Genomic DNA, 18,683 nt, shown 5'->3' on the forward strand with positions numbered 1-18,683 from the left:
CAAACACGCACATTCACCATAATATAAGAAACTAAATACTTTTTACGGCAGTCGGCAGATCCAGATGGAATTGCTTAGCTACGATTTTGTGTAATTCTGGACGTGTTTTAGTTTTATTATTTATAGTTATCTCTTTTTCAATAACGAGAGAGTTACTGTTATAGTGTTAATTTTCCAGGCCAAAGGAACGGAAACATTGCACATTTCCATGAATACGTAGTGTATTTTTTAATGTTTATTTTGGGTTACAATTACATTGGATCGTCCAAAAGCGAAAGTGCATATCGCTTCCTCTCGCATGTTATAGTTGTTGCAGTATTAATAAATTAGTGGTTGTCCGGCTTATTTTCTCGTGTTTGAGTTGCTCAGGGTACCCTGTGATCACGATACATCGAAATGGTTATTGGTTTCAAACATCTGTATTACTACTACTAGTAGTAGTTACTACATCTGTATATATTAATTCAACCAGCTATAGTTTGCGCTCATTTTCTTCGTTGATTGATTAAAATTATGTAACAACCAGTCCAGATATCAAAAATTTTACACAATTCTCAAAATTTCAAATATTGTGCTGCAACAATCAACATCCTGATATGAGTGATAACTATGGAGAATGTTTCTGCCAGAACTGGTTTGGAAATTGGCTCCCAAATGTTTTGTTGAGCCTTGATCTAAAATCTTATCACCCTTATCAATAGTGCAAAGACAATTAAATACGATTCTATATTGACTCTGAAAATTTCATACAAAATATTAAGGAATGGAAAAGTAATTACGAATTGAACGAATTTTGTTATAGATATTTAAGACCGTTTCAATGTTTCGTGAACACCCTGATCTGTACTTGTAGTACCTGTATAGTACAGTGTACAGTGTACTTGTAGTACTAGCAAATTACTTTTCGAGTAATCTATACAATTCGTGGATCACGCCGGTCAGGTCACAAGTTAACCTCTAAGGAAATATACGCTAGATTTTTTAATAGCGATAGATTTGTTTAATAGCGATGCCGATACTGATAATAAGCACTTGTCTTAATCGAAAATATTAATTTGATATCTTCTTATAGCATGTTACAGGTGGCTTGAATTTATTAATATTGACGATAGAACATTTTAATCAAGACGATAGATGATTCTTTTTTTTCTAAATATACAACTATATTTCTAGCTCAAGAAATTCAGAAATCCGAGATGAAAGATACAAAAAGTATGATCTATCCCAGTTCAATGGTAAGATTGATATTTTCTAATATTTGCTTTGTTTATTCTAACAATCGTTATGAAGTTCTTTATTATTTCCCGCACTTGCTAATGCTTAATAACAAAAACAACAAAATCACATGATCGTACTGACCCCCATATTCCGACAGCTGTGTTTTGCACCAAAAGAAGCGAAGAGGAAAAAGAAAGCAGGTCCAGCCCATCTGCAGTGTATTAACGTGAGGTATGATGGTTACGGGCCCGACAGAACTCACGTGCCTCTCCAGAGGATATCCTGGATAAAATCCTTCCCTAGATACATGCCTAGCCAGGTACGTAAGAAACGTGTTTAACAGTAGTAGATCATTCAAAACATTCTCCTCAGCTCAGACACCCAGGACTCTTTAAAATAATTAATTTCTAACGACTGCTACCCCCTCAGTACACATCAGAAGACGTCTTATCAAAGCCTCAGTGGGCTGATCCCCCGATGGACTCCCCTAAAGTACGTGTCCCAGCTTATAACCAATTAGATGGCCCTGTGGATAGGAGGTCTCACCATGGAAACTATAAACTAGACGAGGGTGTACCTAGAAACCCTAGAGGAAGAACCGGCATGATAGGTAAACTCTTATTTTATAGCTCTGCGAAAAGTGAATCTATCGTTATAAATATAATGACACAATATTATCTGTTGATTTGATGAAGGCGCGTATTCTATTTCTATATTCCAACCTGACACCATCACTCTACAGGTAGAGGAGTGTTAGGAAGATGGGGACCAAACCACACAGCCACCCCAATAATCACCAGATGGGCCCGGGACAAGACTGGTGCCCTGAGAGAAGTGGAGGGGAAGAGGGTTCTGGAGACAGTTGCCGTCAGATCACGGACTGGCTGGGCTCTGCCTTGTGAACTTGTAGTTCCTGAAGACAAGTCAGTGTTTTCTCTGTAAATATTCCAATAAATATATCGAGTAATTCCCTTTCTAAAGACACCTAGTCTGGTTTTCTCTCACTAATGATCTTACACAATTAAAGGATGAGCACATATTATGGACCGAAAGTGCTCACTTTCGGTTAAGACTGCAGATTTGCAGTATTTCTCGGTTATAATTATATCACAGTAGAGTCACTAATACCAGAGAAGATGAATAGGAAAATAATGTACAGATAATTCTTAGTTTACCAAATAATACAGATTAGGGCGGACCACTTAAACTTTTGGTATTTCAGATTGGGTTTCGGTACAAGGAGAGCGTTTTTAACGGAACTTGTCCGGAACAAGACAAGAACAGCTGCTGAGGATGCTAGCAAGTCACTGTCACAGTTGTTTGCGGAGGGAACTGTCATTTACAGGGTCAGTACACTTTCAATGCAGTTTTAGAGATAATTAGTGGATTATGGCACATGATTATATTGTGGTATTTAATAACTTAACAATATAATCAATGATAATGTTACGTGATTATACAAGAGAAATGTAAATATAAGACTATACATAGCATTTCCCACAAATAATTAACGCTTTCACCACAGGGTTATGTTGACGACGCCAAAAACACGGACAATGCCTGGCTAGAGACAGTTTCAGTCAACTTCCACGACAACTCCGGAACAAAGTTCGGCTCCTTCAGACTGGCGGAGGACTTCACCTGGGTGGAAGCTCACTTCTCTCTGAATGTGTTCGCTCAACACAAAGAATGGTTGAGGGAGGTTGTGGAGTTACACCGGGCTCACTGGTGAGATACCACTTCTGGCTCACTGCCAAGAGATGTATAGCACTAGATAATATCTAGTATATACATCTTGGCAGTGAGCCAAGTAATAGTATCTAGTATATACCCCTTCTAACTGTGATGAAACGAACTGCGGAGATACCGATACTCGACAACATTCCTGTTGTGTTGCTAGTAAAAGTGTGATCATTACTACACGAGGTTAACTCTCAAGTCTGAGCAGCAATTTTGCTTTTGACTGCAGGGACTAGAAATTATGACTTAATCTATTTCTGGGGCGGAGTTTAAGGACGAGTGTTAACTGCCGGATCACTATGGAACTCAAAAGAATAGCTGCATTGCCCACTTTTGCCTGAGCATTCGATGTAAATGAAAAATGTCATGTGCCATTTAGGCTGAAGGATGTTATTATTTTGTTGGCAGAGAGAAAGCACCGAACAATGCGAGTAATCAGCGTTCAGCCGGTTCAGCGATGGATAATTTACATCCTGAGCATTCCACAAATCATAGCAGCTCATAACTTATTTGACGAACTGAGTAGCAATTAGAGTCCAAAAGAAGCCCTCATAGATATCAAGTTAAACTTAATGTAGTACTGAATATGAACTGGACACTAACTGTACATGTCAGATACCCATTCATTTGACGAACCCAGTAGCGATCTATATCATGTATACTTCATGGTAATAAACATGCAAACACCTTAACAGTTAACATGCTAAACATTATTTATTATGTTTCATTTAAAGTTATATTAGGTTTAACTAGTTTTTGATTTCGATAATATGTTGTTTGTTAATAAATACTGTTTATTTTCTATTCTACAAAGTTTTGATACGAACTAAATGATAAATAATACAGGAAATTCAAAAGCTTGCAATCGAAAGTTGTTGTTTTTCTTTTAATCATGGATCAAAGTAAAACGTAAATAATTTAGATGCTACTATGATAAACCGACAGTTTATCCGCAGAATTACCAGGAGTGTATAACATAAAACTTCATCACATACATGATCACAAAATAAAAATCACCCGGTAAATCAAATTTCACTGGACGTGTCACATATTATCATTCACTCTCTTGCATGGAGTAGATTTAATGAATGAAAAATATTTAAAAAAATCAAATAACAACCTAGACCATCAAATAAAGTTTGTTAAAACATCTGCTATTTCAATCAGTGACAAACTTATCATCAAAGATCCCTGAGATGACAGAATAAATATAAAACTGATCTCAGCGAGGAGGTGGGGGTCTCATGTGACCAGTGATCTTGGTTGCCATAGCGATCATCTGTTGGATGTTACCTTGAATAGGTTTAGCTCCTGGTATCATTGGAGGGGTAGAGGCGCTAGATCGGGGTAAAGGTGGTCTGGCTGGTTGATAAGGTTGCGGTGGGCCACCTAGTCGAGGCGGGGGCGGGCCACCCATTCGAGGTGGGGGAGGGCCACCCATTCGAGGTGGGGGAGGGCCACCCATTCGAGGTGGGGGAGGGCCACCCATTCGAGGTGGGGGAGGGCCACCCATTCGAGGTGGAGGAGGGCCGCCTAGTCGAGGCGGGGGAGGGCCACTCATTCGAGGAGGAGGGCCGCCTAGTCGAGACGGCGGGCCACCCATTCGAGGTGGGGCTGGAGGTGAACCTCGGGGTCGGGATGGAGAAGGGCCCCCAAACCGAGATGGAGGTGGACCTCTAGGTCGAGGTTGTCTGATAGGAAGTCTGTGTTCTGAAACTGCCATTAGAGGCTCTCTCCGGACAGGAGGTCTGTTTGACAAGTTCTCAGCAGCTATCCTCTGAGAGGAGATGAGACTAGCAATGGATGCCTGATGTGAGGTCCCTGTATTAGAACAAGGTGTTTGTTGAGGTCTGTGGTGAGCGGCCCCCCCATGTTGGGCGGGTGGTCTGAGGTGAGGTATCCCCGGGGGCAAGCTTGGTCGAGCAGCAGCATGTTGAACTGCATTTTCCTGAGCCAAGGCGGCCGATACGTTCTGAAATTATAATTTATATCATTTTAAAGGTATCCAATCACCTTGAGAGGCTACTATATTACAGCAATTTTTTGTATCATAAATTTAAAAATCATTAAAATATCTACAACTAATAAATCTCTCCTTAACCTTGACATCGATATAAACTTTGTTTGGGTCGTTGAAGTTGGCGTTGTACTTGGCGTTCTGACCAGGGGTGGTGGTCTTGAAGAGGATGGACATGACAGTTGATGTGGGAGCTTCCTCTGGACACGTCTGATTGTACTTGTCCGCTTCTATCGCTAAAATCTGCGAAGTTGTTACAAAATAATTAGACTTGCAGTCAAAATTATGCTGCCGAAATGATACAGCCGGTGGCTCTCCGTTCCCTTATATAGCCCTTCAGCATAATCTTTATCAATTATACTTTATCTATCGTGATATATGCCAGAACGAAGTGAACATCTGATAGTCCTCAGGTAAATTGTGATTGCGAGTGGTCTGCATTATTCAACAAAAAACAACAAACCGCACCTTTTTTAAAGCCCATAGAGCAGCTCTTCCTTTAGATTCCTTCTTGCTTGGTGCCACGGAAGGAGGAATGAACTGACCCCAGGCTGTTTTAGCAGTTATCTGGTGGACTCCAGTGGAGGGGTGGTCTATGTACTCCGGACAAGGTCTCCCTATGTGCTGGTGTATCTCCCCTAGTCCAGATACTGCATGCTTACCTGTCACGTGGTGGGCTCAGTTATGTGCGTTGTAAAGATACTTCTTATGCTTTACTTTGAACCACTTAAAGATTGGAGATACTTTATACGTAGTTCATGACTGATCTTGTTAGAGAGAAACAGAAAGAGAAAGGGGTATCGAGACTTACCATTCACAATCTTGAGCACCCAGTTACAGCCCACAACATTCGCTCCTCTTTCTGCTGCTGGGTTTTTCTTTATAACCTCTTGTCCCGTCATCAATCCTGGGAAACGTAAAATTACTACGACGTATTTTAGAGTAGTCTTACTTAAATGAGAAATAAGATATGTCAAACAAATTCGATGAAAGTTACGATATTTAACTTTATTTATAATAAATATAATATGCTAATATAATACCAGTCAAACAGTGTGTCAGTGTCAAAGGAACACATTTCTGCCGCCAATATAAAATACTTACTGTCCTCGGCATTGCAATTGGGAAGCTTCTTTACACCTCATCGACTTGGAGCACGAACAGCTGGCCACAACTGATACCTTTTGATAACTGATATCATTCGTCATAATTTTCGACAAAATTTGGCACAAAAAACCAAATTTTGTCGAAAATTCGGAATGTAAAAATTGTGTTTCGATGGAAGATCATGATAATATGATACCAACTTATTAGGGGTGAGTTATCAGAAGGTATGAGTTACGGTCAGTGTTTAACTTACAATGAAGGGAGTCGGGATTCATGTTGCTTACATGAGGAGTCTATGTTATACCTACTAAAATTAACCAAATAACCAATTTAGAATTAGCAGCTGAGATTGGACACTTTTTATTGCAATCTTAGCTGCTAATCGTAATTCCTTCTTTAAATTTTATATGTTTTTAGCCCTTATGGAAGATGTACTTTCCCCATTTGCATCCTAACCGTAGATCGATAATCGATATGTATTGGATAATCTAAAATTCTTTAAGTATAGTCGAACTGTGAATATGTCTGTAATAAGGGTTTGAGCAACCCTTTAGCTTTGCAGTTTGCATACAATCGAAATTGGTAAACTCTATACAGGCGTTTCAATTATCATTGAATTTGTCAGTGCTCGGAAAGGGCCTAATCGAAGTGACCGGTTTTAAAACCTTTTTTTTACTGACTAATCTAAAACGCCAATCTTTAAAAACTCAGGAAAAAATATTGTACTGTAGTAATGGGGGTGGGTGGGCGAGGCTGAAGCTGAGCCGCCAACATCAGGTACCTGAACAAGTTAAAGAAGTTAAGGTTGATTGACCTCAGCATTGTTGGAGCCAAATAAACTTGCTGCACCAACAAATTGAGATCAATCAACATCAACCTTTTGGAAAATGTAAAACATTCAAAGGGAGATAATATAATTACAGAAACCTTTGCGGTCGGTTTTCACAGCCAGTTGAAGAGGGTTCACATCACCGGTACCCTCTTTTCCCAGACCCTGTCCCGAACTCCAGCCCATCTTCATCATCATCGCAATCCCCGGACTCTCTGTTAACGGAGCAAGGTTCATGAACATGTCCTGGAATTTGAAGTATTTCTAACTTACCCGGAATTTGGTCGAACTGTTAAGTTTCGATTGTACCAAAATTTAGATTTTAAACGAATTCTTCAGAGATTTGCAATAGCTATTTTTTCGATGAAAATGAAGTATAAGATTTTTAGTTATAAACCTTTCTAGCCCAGGTGAGAGGGTGATGAAGTATAAGTTATAAACCTTTCTAGCCCAAGTGAGAGGGTGATGAAGTATAAGTTATAAACCTTTCTAGCCCAGGTGAGAGGGTGATGAAGTTTAAGTTATTAAGTTATAAACCTTTCTAGCCCAGGTGAGAGGGTGATGAAGTTTAAGTTATTAAGTTACAAACCTTTCTATCCCAGGTGAGAGGGTGATGAAGTTTAAGTTATTAAGTTATAAACCTTTCTAGCCCAGGTGAGAGGGTGATGAAGTATAAGTTATTAACCTTTCTAGCCCAGGTGAGAGGGTGATGAAGTATAAGTTATAAACCTTTCTAGCCCAGGTGAGAGGGTGATGAAGTTTAAGTTATTAAGTTATAAACCTTTCTATCCCAGGTGAGAGGGTGATGAAGTTTAAGTTATTAAGTTATAAACCTTTCTAGCCCAGGTGAGAGGGTGATGAAGTATAAGTTATTAAGTTATAAACCTTTCTATCCCAGGTGAGAGGGTGATGAAGTTTAAGTTATTAACCTTTCTAGCCCAGGTGAGAGGGTGATGAAGTTTAAGTTATTAAGTTATAAACCTTTCTATCCCAGGTGAGAGGGTGATGAAGTTTAAGTTATTAAGTTATAAACCTTTCTATCCCAGGTGAGAGGGTGATGAAGTTTAAGTTATTAAGTTATAAACCTTTCTATCCCAGGTGAGAGGGTGATGAAGTATAAGTTATAAACCTTTCTAGCCCAGGTGAGAGGGTGATGAAGTTTAAGTTATTAAGTTATAAACCTTTCTATCCCAGGTGAGAGGGTGATGAAGTTTAAGTTATTAAGTTATAAACCTTTCTATCCCAGGTGAGAGGGTGATGAAGTTTAAGTTATTAAGTTATAAACCTTTCTAGCCCAGGTGAGAGGGTGATGAAGTTTAAGTTATTAAGTTATAAACCTTTCTAGCCCAGGTGAGAGGGTGATGAAGTTTAAGTTATTAAGTTATAAACCTTTCTAGCCCAGGTGAGAGGGTGATGGCTGTCAAGCAGCTCTTTTGGTAGAGGTGTGGTCAGTGGGGCGCCAGTGTAACGTCCTCCAGCATTTCGGACAGTAGAAGACTGCCACTGATTCATCTGATCGTGAGAAAATGAAAGGGTAAATAATTTTCTGAAGTTCTTTTAGAAAATCAGGACCAAATCTAAATGAGTTTTTCTCCTATCTGTCCAATATATGGCCCATTTTTTATAAGATCGGCTTGTGCATGGTGCAAAAGACCCTGCCCAGTTTAAATTATATCATTGTGTTTGGAGCGATAAAGACATACGGTATTTAATAGTTTGACAGCATGTTTGAAAATTATTTTTGAGTAGCATTATGGCTCATCAGATTCCTTAATGCAGGAAACATTTTGACTTACTAATATCTGAGCTTCGTGCAATATCTTTTTCGCAGCTAAGTCATGTGGGTCTTTAAGCAGGAGTTTGTTCGCTTCAATTCTCATTTGCATTATTTCTGACAGCGATGGCTGAGGAGATGATCTATTGTTACAAATACAAACTTATCATGAAATAAATATAAATTTGGTATGATCCCATGAAAGTGTGCTCCAGCTCCATATAATAGCTTCTCGGTCATTTAATAAGAAAATGTTAACAATATCTAAAGAAGAAATTCTTTATATCTCCCTTACCGGAGGTTTCAGTTCACCCTCCTCCTTTTCCTCCTCCGCCTTCCCTTTCTCCTTAGGACCCTCAATTGCCAACACAGAGGCTGCTGCTTTCTCGGACTCCTCAGTCTTGTGGTCGGACCCACAAGAGACGGGGAACAACTGTTGAGCTAGAACGGGGGGTAACCTCACCCTATCCAATGTAGGAGCCGCTAGAGAGGGGGTTGCTGATGGGTACAGGGTAACTAAAGCTTTGTCCATCTCAGGTCCCTCTATGGCGAGGTAAGAGCTGGAGGAAGGGAGTCCGCGAGGAGGACGTTCCACGCTGGAGGAGCTGGATCTGTGTCGGGATCTGCTCCGGGACCGTCTGCGTTTCCTCCGGTCTACAGGCCTGGACACTGGCAAGTCAGGACCATCCTGTATTGACTTACATTTCCTCACGTAGTCATCTTTATCTGAAATAAGTACGGTTAACCGACGGGATGATTTATTTGAATCAATTGGAAGTTTGTTCAGCTATCATTTAAAGTTGTTGGTATTCTAACAATTTAGGATTTTATCAAGGAACGTTAAAGGAGAAAATAATAGTTACCTCTTGAATCCGATCTCGATCTCGATTTGGACTTGCTTTCCCACAATTTTTTGCGGTGTCTACGTGATCTTCCTCGACTCCGAGAACGACTTCGTCTTCTTCGTCGATTATGGGATCGGTGTCCACTATCCCGATTCCTACTTCGGGATCTCCTTTTACTTTTGTTCCGGGACCGACTGTTGGAGCGAGAACTTTTACGTGGCCTTGAGGACCTCTTTGGGCTCTTAGACTTGCTGCGTTTTGACTTTTTCGGACTTTTGCTTTTAGATTTCGATTTGATGCGTTTCAATGGCTTGGGACTTTTGGACTTGGACTTGATTTTTTTTGCCAGTTTTGGGGACTTTGACCGAGATTTACTGTTGGTTTTCTTTTCTCTGTATTGACGATCCTTTTTGCTGCTCGGTGATTTAGATCTAGACTTGTTCTTTTTCTTTTTCTTTTTCTTCAACTTGTCTTTTAACTTTTCGATAGAATTTTCTCGTTCTTCAACCTAACAATTGAATGGGTTACAAATATACAGGGTCGTCTTTTAACATTTTTCTAAACTTGCCCCGTTGAGTTTTGCTATAATTTTTATCGGTATCACTATTTAGTGATAAATATCATGATTTTGAACACTGGAACGTGATTTTACCACTTAATACCCTCCTCAATAATGAAGCTCACATCCCCTACATAATATTACAACCCTTGTGTTCGGACTGCTTTTTAACAATTATAAACAGAAGTCACAATATCATGAATCACACTCAAACCCCGTCTAAAATCTATAGATTTGAAAACAAATCCACACGAACAGCTAACCTCCTTTGCATCCTCCTTCAGTTTCCTCCTCTTGTAAATAATTTTCGCGAGTTCGATAGCAGGAAGAGCCTCATTGAGGGGAGCCCCCTTTGAGCCCTCTTGTGTGGCTACATGAAGTCTGTAGCTCCTGTGATTGAATTGTGAAATAAAAATGGGAATTTTGATCAGCACGTGGTGGTGGAGTTAACCAAGAATCATTCTAAAATATTCGAAACACGCAGTTGTAAACTGTACAGTATGCCTGTACAGATTACCTATGTAGCAAATCTATAAACCCATTTATTCAGCTTACAGAACCAATTCCGCCTGTTGCAACAGTGGAGGCAGTAACGAATGACTCTGTAAAAACTTACTTTAAATCTTCCTCGGTTATGAGATTTGTTTCGATGTAGTCGCCGTTATCCTCGAATATCACCTCACTTTCGGACGATCCTCCCGCATCTGAGTCATTGCTGGGCATGCTAGAAGTTACCTTCTAAGCCTCTTTTTAGACCATCATCAGTATATCAGTTCTTGATACATGTCTTAAACTATAGAAAAGTGTTTAGAACTTTATTATGAATGAATAGTATTAAGAATAGTTTCACGGCGTGATATCCTTAGTTGGCTGTGCGCTTAACTTAATGTTCAAGTTTGCTTGCTAAATCTTATGAATAAGATTTACAAAACGGTAAAACTTAAAAGCAAAGTTATCGAGTTTGGAGAAGCAACGATAGAAGGAGCCCGTATTCCCCGTAACCAATGATATATACCTACCACGGAGGAATGATTCGGTATTTTCTTTAAATTTTCTCTCAAACAGTTTTAAGTTAAAGTCTTAACACGCATTAGTCGCTGTTGATGGAAGCAAGCCAGATAATTGTAATCAATAAACGATGTGATATATATATATATATATTATATATCATGTATATAATATTAACGATGATGTGATATATAATAGTGGAGTACACGATATGCATGCAGCGCAGTGTTGTGTGCGCCGCGCGCCGCGCCGGGTCACGCGCAGCCTTTATGCTGCTGGCTTTCCTTTCACTATATCAATGTCGCTGCGTTTTCCAGTATCTGTATAATTTCACTGTGACAACTTATCGAATGTTGCCACATATCAAAATTTAGTGCATACTGCATGCCACACCTGATTTCCAAGAACGAAAATCATGCCTAAGGTATTTTCAAAGCTCTGAAATTCATGGTAAATGGTGTTACAGTAGATGGACCAAAGCTGACTTTAAAACTAGCAACAAAAGGTCGATTAGTTGCATCTTATCTGTTATCACTGCCCAGGTAGCAGATTCTATTAATATAGACAGGACACTGGTGTTCGTCATAATATTAGAAAATTGGAAACTTACTGAACCATTCTGTCGAGGTGTTTCGCTGTAAAAAATCCCAAAACATGTCATGGGTAAATATTTCTACCCACAATGTGTCCTGTGGGTACTCTCGAATGAACATTGCACATGCCTATGGAAAAATACTGTTAAAATTCAGACTATCGTAGTATGTAAATAGATAGACTGATTTTAAATTGCCAACAAAATCATAAAACACAGATATAATACCAAGTTACTGATTAGTTATAATCCCACTAAATGTAGCAGCCTAGCCTGTCAATACCAATTTGGAGACACATTTTGTTTCATGCAATATTAGCTCATAATATTTACAGAGGATTTGATGAGGATTTCATTCTTCAATGAGGCTTACATCGTACTCATGTCGTATTTCTGAGTCTGAAACTATGTAAGGAAATAGCAACTCGCTTAGCATTCCCAAATTAGATCAAATGATAGAAATATAACGAGAAAATTAGAAAAACACATTTGAAAGTCAATCAGCATTACTTGAGCTGTGTGTAAACAAATACATTCAGTCGAATAAAAACAAACCGGTACACGTGAGAAAAACTCAATTTAATGAAACAACTACTACTTAATCGTCACGCTCACTCTTCGCACTTTAAGTACACAACATGTGTCATCATATATAGAAATTTATCAAATAAAAATTGCGAATTAAAAAGTTAATGAAGTTAAAATTCAGAGCTGCTGTGCTCTTGACTTGATGTTCAATAAATATGATTGCAACGAGCTCATAGTTCACAATTTAATCGCAACAAATACCATGTTCCAACGAAGGACTATCTGCGTATTTTATATTCTGACGATATCTTATATATCTCGTATCTCAGTACAGGGTTAAATGTTATGCATGTAAAACCATGCTCTGACTTCGCTAAACCTCAACATGTGCACTGAGCCGCTCGATTACTTTCCTATACTCCAGTTCCACGTCTCGGTACGACTTCTCAAGGAACTCGTGCTGGTTGTCCACTGATTTAGATTGCAGGACTGCCTCATACTCCTGAACAGAAATATGTAAAACATGTAAAGTTTTAACATAATATCAGGTTTTGAGATTACCTTTACTTACACGTAATTAAGTTATTCAAGAAACAAGATAATGAACACGACAAATCAGCTATCTCGCTAACCTGGGGCTGCAGGAATTTTTCCAACTTCTGAAGAGACTTCTTTTCTTTTTGGAATGGAATATTAAGTCTCCTCTTCACTTCTAATCTGTATTTTTTGTATTCCTCAGCTTTAGATACATCTGTAGCTCGTAGTCTCAATAACTCGTAGATTTTCCTAACTTGAACCGCTGTTATCTTGTACTTTACACCTGCTTCTGCCACCATTTCCTGAAAATAAGGGAAAAAATAAAGAAAGGAAAAAAATTTTCAGAAAGGAATTGCCACCTCTTAAGATAAAACACCAAATGAATTTGATGGAAAGTAAATGGTATTACGTTGAACAGAGGACAGCTCACCTCTGAAAAGCCATCTTTAAGCTTGTCTGGCTGAAAAGAGGGCAGTGAACTGCACTTTAGAGCATCCACAAAATTCCTAAGCCGAGTAAAATTCTCAGAGGGATCCTCAACAGTGATATCACAGACGAGCGGGTCCGCACAAGAGTGTTCGTACATGGCAGTAAGAAGCTTGGCACCATGCCCACACTTCTGATACGGCGGCAGAACTAGAACTTGACTTATCCGGGGTCTCTTTTTGTTTGGGTAGCAGTAGTAGTTGTAGCAGGAGAGGAACCCTATACTTTTGTACCTGAAATAGTAATTAGTAGGGGACCGGGAGGGTATGAGATGAGGGGGGGGGGGGGCCGGGGGGGGGGGGGGTAAGTAATAAGTATGTGGATACTAGGATTAAATAATATGAAATAGTAGGGGGAGGGTCTAAAGTAGAAGGGTAACTGTGTTGAAACTAGGATTACATAACATGAAATAGTAGGGGGAGGGTCTAAGGTAGAAGGGTAACTGTGTTGAAACTAGGATTACATAATATGAAATAGTAGAGGGAGGGTCTAAGGTAGAAGGGTAACTGTGTTGAAACTAGGATTACATAATATGAAATAGTAGAGGGAGGGTCTAAAGTAGAAGGGTAACTGTGTTGAAACTAGGATTACATAACATGAAATAGTAGAGGGAGGGTCTAAAGTAGAAGGGTAACTGTGTTGAAACTAGGATTACATAATATGAAATATTAGGGGGAGGGTCTAAAGTAGAAGGGTAACTGTGTTGAAACTAGGATTACATAATATGAAATATTAGGGGGAGGGTCTAAAGTAGAAGGGTAACTGTGTTGAAACTAGGATTACATAATATGAAATAGTAGAGGGAGGGTCTAAAGTAGAAGGGTAACTGTGTTGAAACTAGGATTACATAATATGAAATAGTAGGGGGAGGGTCTAAGGTAGAAGGGTAACTGTGTTGAAACTAGGATTACATAATATGAAATAGTAGGGGGAGGGTCTAAAGTAGAAGGGTAACTGTGTTGAAACTAGGATTAAATAATATGAAATAGTAGGGGGAGGGTCTAAAGTAGAAGGGTAACTGTGTTGAAACTAGGATTAAATAATATGAAATAGTAGGGGAGGGTCTAAAGTAGAAGAGACATTCAGACCAATTCAAAAGTTTCAAAATAAAACAAATGATGATTGATATCAATGTTAATATTTTAAAATTAAATTAATTATTTCAGTTTATCCTACATGAATTGAGATTTCTTAATTAGATCACTCCGCAGTAGGGCAGCACAATGAACATTGAACATGAAAGATTCTTTTTACTGAATATTTCAGGATATTCAACATGAAATGTTGGGATTTTGACTCATTCTCACTGCATAATTTGAATATGTAATATGAGTCATTCCGACTGTCGCGTCGTGACACTGAATGTCTTTTGTAAGTATTTTTTCTTTATATCGCAAATACGTCATAAGGTTGTGGAATTTCTATATATTTCTTTTTATTCCTTCTTTTTTATTCATTTTTATTTCCAAGTCATTGTTGAAGTAATAAAAAGTAATTCTATTCTATTTTCAGCTGTTGTACTTGACGACAAATCTGTCACAACTGCAACCGATCAAAATTTGGTGTGCACGATCAGTGGATTATCACAGAACTCCCCTGTTACTTGGATTGGACCTGACAACAACGAGATATCAGACTCTGAGACCAACAACTATGTTGTTGATCAAGGCACATACCGACAGTCGGGCAATTCAATATTATAACTTTATAAATGTACTTTAATTTAATTTTGTGACGTCCAGTTTTTATCTGACCACGACAGTAACCATGGTAACCATATTTCTTGTTTCCTACCCTAATTATTATTAACTTAACAACACTGTACCACACTACCACAGTTATGGCTTCAAGTTCTAAACCGAAAGGAAAACAAAAAGAAACCCCAGGTGACTTTATAATTCTATATTAGGCAACGCTTAAGATTTTAGTTAACATCAAAGTCATACATCCAAAAGTTTTCAGTTGTTTCCTGTCACCTACCCTAATTATTATTAACTTAACATGTTTGTAGGAGGACAGAAGTGTCGTGCGCCTCGCTGCAAAACATGCCCCCTTTCATTTACGGAGTCGAAGATCAAGGTCAACGGCATGAATCTGAAGCTGGACCAAACGTTAACATGTAAGGACGATAATGTTATTTATGTTGCCCAGTGCCAGCTATGTCACAAAAGAAAGAAGGGAGAAAACCCAAATTGCGGCAACTACGCTTATTTCGGAAAGACAGAAACACCATTCCACATCCGTGTTAATGGCCACCGTAGTCACTTTAATGACAAAAGTTATAATGATTCTACATTATCTCATCACTGGTATAAAAAGCACAACAAAACTGTTACAGAAATTGAAATGTTCAAATTTGGGATCGTGGAGAAAACAACACCGAAGTCATTAAGCAGTCGAGAAAGTTTCTTTTGTAAACAATTTAAATCAGAGAGCTGTTTGTTAAATAGAATCAAACCCCCAAGTGGCTAAAATATAAAAAGTGGCTAAGAATCTGTTTTGGTCGGAAAAAGTGGCAATACATGTTTCGGCCATATGTTTGGTTTAAATTTTGCGTTTCGGCTGAGTTTTTAAGGACTCACACGTTTGTAGCCTTGGGTCCGCTTTTTGAGTACGTTTAACTGACCAAGTTTTGAGTATCTAGATTTATCCCGAGGTTATATTTTAGTTTTTACGGCACTAACTTAATTTCACAAAATTATTGAGACAACCTTTTTCTATTCTATTCGTGAACATTTTAAGAAAAAACAGTTCTGAATGTTGTATAAAACACACTTCTGATACAACCAAATTGTATATAGAGACACACTTCTCTCCTTTTCTGTTCCTGATATCTATATCGGGACAATGGACACACTTCTCGTTCAGTTTTAGTTAGTCTAGACTTCTGTTATAGTTAGTGTTTATCGTCACTTCTTAAACAAGAATTTTTAGCGTTATCAATTTTCAGTAATATGGGATTAGTAATATGGGATTAGTAATATGGGATTAGACCGATTAGTGTATTATTGTACCCAAGAAAGGGTGCAACATTAAATTACTTTGAAAATTTTACAGAAAAAACAACAAAAAAAACAAAAAAACAAAAAAACAAAAATATAAGATAGACTTGAGCCATTAGCTCACTTGATTTTTAACATTCCTATTAAATCTTGTTTTTGGTTAAATAATTATGGTGCATTATTTGACACTGTTAATTTTACTATTAGTATTAACTACATATTTTTGAAAAAAAGCCTATTTTTTATTACAAGTTTAAAAGATTAAATTACCTTGTTTCACCGCACGAAGTTACCCTCTCGAACAAAGTATAAAGGTTCCAGTTGTGGTCCTCATCATCAATATAACTAGCGGCGTCAATGTACCATATAATGAAGGTCTGCAGTCTGCTGTGATAATCCTGGAACTTTGGATTTGCGAATGTGGCGTGGAATATCTCGAACGTTTTTTCGTCCTGCAAAATAGACTCGGGTTATTTTTGCCTTATTTTACCTTCAAATATGAAGCTAAAAGATTACAAGTGACAAAGGTAATAACACAACTTAAACGTTTAGCTGTAACTTGATCTGAACTATTTAAAATATTATATATTTGAATATTCAAAATATTCAAAATATTCGAAATATTTAAAATCTGAACCTGTTTATAGGATGTTATGAGGTCACCAGGAGGCCTGAAACTCTTATCTTTGTTCATGTCCATGATAAACTCATTGTAGTTAGTGGTGAATCCAGCGGGGGTCTGTTCGCTTATCAAGTGAAGCACGTTGTCGGGCTCCACCGTGCTATTCACTGGTACCTGATACAGACACATTAAGTAGGATATTAAACTGGTACCTGATACAGACACATTAAGCTATTAAGTAGGATATTAAACAAGTCTGCAGCTGTGATTATAGAATAATCGCTTTATTCTCTTCCTTTTTGATAGGGTGAAAGTAATGGAAAATAGTTGAGTTAAACTTGTGATAAGTGGGCTAACAAATAGTTGATGTTAGCATTCCTTTAAATCTCAGTTCTATGATTTCTAACAACCCAAACAAGCTATAAACATAACGGCCACTATCACCACATAAATACAAAAGAACAATTACCGTTTCCGAGTGTTGAACCTTGACATACTGTTTGAGGGACCCAACAGTGTAGTAGATGTTGATCTTCAGACCCTTGTAACCGAATATCACTTCCTGGTCTCCAAATACCTACATCATGGTGTTGATATTATTAATAAATAGATAATAAATTAAAACATTTAGTACGCTAATGATAAGATAGTACTAATACTATATTAGATTGAAATTAGCTACTTTCGTTAATTGAGTCATTATTTAATACAAATTACACAGTTAAGTGATAAAACTAAATGGCAGTGAAAAGTGTGACTACACTACACAGCTCAGTATTACGTTGTAAAACATGATATTAAAACTCCGGTTTGAAATAAAGGTGAACCCACAAGTTTTATGGTCAAGAACCTAGTGTAATATAAACTCTGGTTTGGAAGTGAATCTGTGAAAGAGAAACTACACATACTATATCACCTGATGTGTGAACTCTAGCTTAAAAGTGAAAGAGAAACTGCACGTGCTATAATTACCTGATGGATGAACTCTGGTTTAAGTGAAAGAGACACTACACGTGCTATACATTACCTGATGGATGAACTCTGGTTTGAAGTGAAAGAGAAACTGCACGTGCTATAATTACCTGATGTGTGAACTCTGGTTTGAAGTGAAAGAGACACTACACGTGCTATACATTACCTGATGGATGAACTCTGGTTTGAAGTGAAAGAGAAACTGCACGTGCTATAATTACCTGATGGATGAACTCTGGTTTGAAGTGAAAGAGACACTACACGTGCTATACATTACCTGATGTGTGAACTCTGGTTTGAAGTGAAAGAGAAACTGCACGTGCTATAATTACCTGATGTGTGAACTCTGGTTTGAAGTGAAAGAGACTACACGTACGTCGTACCGTGCTATAATTACCTGATGTGTGAACTCTGGTTTGAAGTGAAAGAGACACTACACGTGCTATACATTACCTGATGTGTGAACTCTGGTTTGAAAGTGGCTGCCGTATCGTCAGGAGCCTGTACGTCAGCCTCGCACTCACAGAACTTGAAGAATATAACGTCCTCAGCTTCACACACGAACTTCTCTCTGTTACCGCGCTCTATCGGAGCACATAACCCATCTAGTACATTCATTCCTGCAGTAGTTCACATTAAATATTATCTACTGCACGTTAATTAATCACGCGTTTTGTGTTTTCAGTAGAATTACTTTTTAAGTCTATACAAAATTAAAGTTACGAAAAATGTGAGGTATCTCACATCATCAAAAATGGTCAGTAATCAGTATTTATCTTATGAACACAATCCTAAAACTGGTCGAATTGTTGTTTTAATTGTTGTGTATATACAGTGATTAAAATGG

The 18,683-nt window shown here is 38.2% G+C and overlaps 3 protein-coding genes across 4 annotated transcripts; 1 reads left to right on the forward strand and 2 right to left on the reverse strand.

The window, feature by feature from the left end:
- The first annotated feature begins 1,159 nt into the window (after positions 1-1,159).
- Positions 1,160-3,826, forward strand: LOC134826448 (ADP-ribose pyrophosphatase, mitochondrial-like). 2 transcript variants are annotated; one of them, XM_063838824.1, is made up of 6 exons: positions 1,160-1,235; positions 1,376-1,537; positions 1,648-1,828; positions 1,961-2,141; positions 2,441-2,564; positions 2,744-3,826. In XM_063838824.1, the coding sequence occupies exons 1-6, from the start codon at positions 1,197-1,199 to the stop codon at positions 2,948-2,950; spliced, it is 894 nt and encodes a 297-aa protein (XP_063694894.1). In that variant the 5' UTR covers positions 1,160-1,196; the 3' UTR covers positions 2,951-3,826. The 2 variants fall into 2 exon arrangements, with proteins under 2 accessions (XP_063694894.1, XP_063694893.1); XM_063838823.1 differs by having other exon boundaries at positions 1,170-1,235; positions 1,961-2,156; positions 2,744-3,020.
- LOC134826447 (serine/arginine repetitive matrix protein 2-like) lies at positions 3,809-10,884 on the reverse strand. Its single transcript, XM_063838822.1, has 11 exons — positions 10,706-10,884; positions 10,353-10,479; positions 9,549-10,038; positions 8,981-9,411; positions 8,708-8,815; positions 8,301-8,423; positions 7,010-7,157; positions 5,787-5,882; positions 5,444-5,637; positions 5,060-5,218; positions 3,809-4,930 (listed from the first exon to the last, which is right to left on the reverse strand). The coding sequence occupies exons 1-11, from the start codon at positions 10,810-10,812 to the stop codon at positions 4,181-4,183; spliced, it is 2,733 nt and encodes a 910-aa protein (XP_063694892.1). The 5' UTR covers positions 10,813-10,884; the 3' UTR covers positions 3,809-4,180.
- Positions 10,706-18,454, reverse strand: LOC134826449 (histone acetyltransferase type B catalytic subunit-like). Its single transcript, XM_063838826.1, has 7 exons — positions 18,290-18,454; positions 17,334-17,441; positions 16,880-17,038; positions 16,513-16,694; positions 13,185-13,473; positions 12,850-13,056; positions 10,706-12,719 (listed from the first exon to the last, which is right to left on the reverse strand). Exons 1-7 carry the CDS (start codon positions 18,452-18,454, stop codon positions 12,591-12,593), a joined length of 1,239 nt encoding a protein of 412 aa, XP_063694896.1. The 3' UTR covers positions 10,706-12,590.
- Between the last annotated feature and the right edge of the window lie 229 nt (positions 18,455-18,683).

Source organism: Bolinopsis microptera, chromosome 2 (genome assembly GCF_026151205.1).
Source record: "Bolinopsis microptera isolate Bmic1 chromosome 2, MBARI_Bmic_1.0, whole genome shotgun sequence".
Lineage (NCBI taxonomy): Eukaryota > Metazoa > Ctenophora > Tentaculata > Lobata > Bolinopsidae > Bolinopsis > Bolinopsis microptera.

Excerpts from the sequence above, each read along its gene's own strand:
- LOC134826448 (XM_063838823.1), top strand. The coding sequence starts at position 1,197 with ATGAAAGATACAAAAAGTATGATCTATCCCAGTTCAATG. Across the intron at positions 1,538-1,647 it reads CTAGATACATGCCTAGCCAG|TACACATCAGAAGACGTCTT; the intron begins GTACGTAAGAAA and ends CTACCCCCTCAG. Across the intron at positions 1,829-1,960 it reads AGGAAGAACCGGCATGATAG|GTAGAGGAGTGTTAGGAAGA; the intron begins GTAAACTCTTAT and ends ATCACTCTACAG.
- LOC134826447 (XM_063838822.1), bottom strand. The coding sequence starts at position 10,812 with ATGCCCAGCAATGACTCAGATGCGGGAGGATCGTCCGAAAGTGAGGTG. Across the intron at positions 9,412-9,548 it reads ATCGAGATCGGATTCAAGAG|ATAAAGATGACTACGTGAGG; the intron begins GTAACTATTATT and ends TACTTATTTCAG. Across the intron at positions 4,931-5,059 it reads AAGTTTATATCGATGTCAAG|AACGTATCGGCCGCCTTGGC; the intron begins GTTAAGGAGAGA and ends TTATAATTTCAG.
- LOC134826449 (XM_063838826.1), bottom strand. The coding sequence starts at position 18,454 with ATGAATGTACTAGATGGGTTATGTGCTCCGATAGAGCGCGGTAACAGA. Across the intron at positions 17,442-18,289 it reads AACCAGAGTTCACACATCAG|GTATTTGGAGACCAGGAAGT; the intron begins GTAATGTATAGC and ends ACCATGATGTAG. Across the intron at positions 13,474-16,512 it reads ACTTCGTGCGGTGAAACAAG|GTACAAAAGTATAGGGTTCC; the intron begins GTAATTTAATCT and ends TTACTATTTCAG.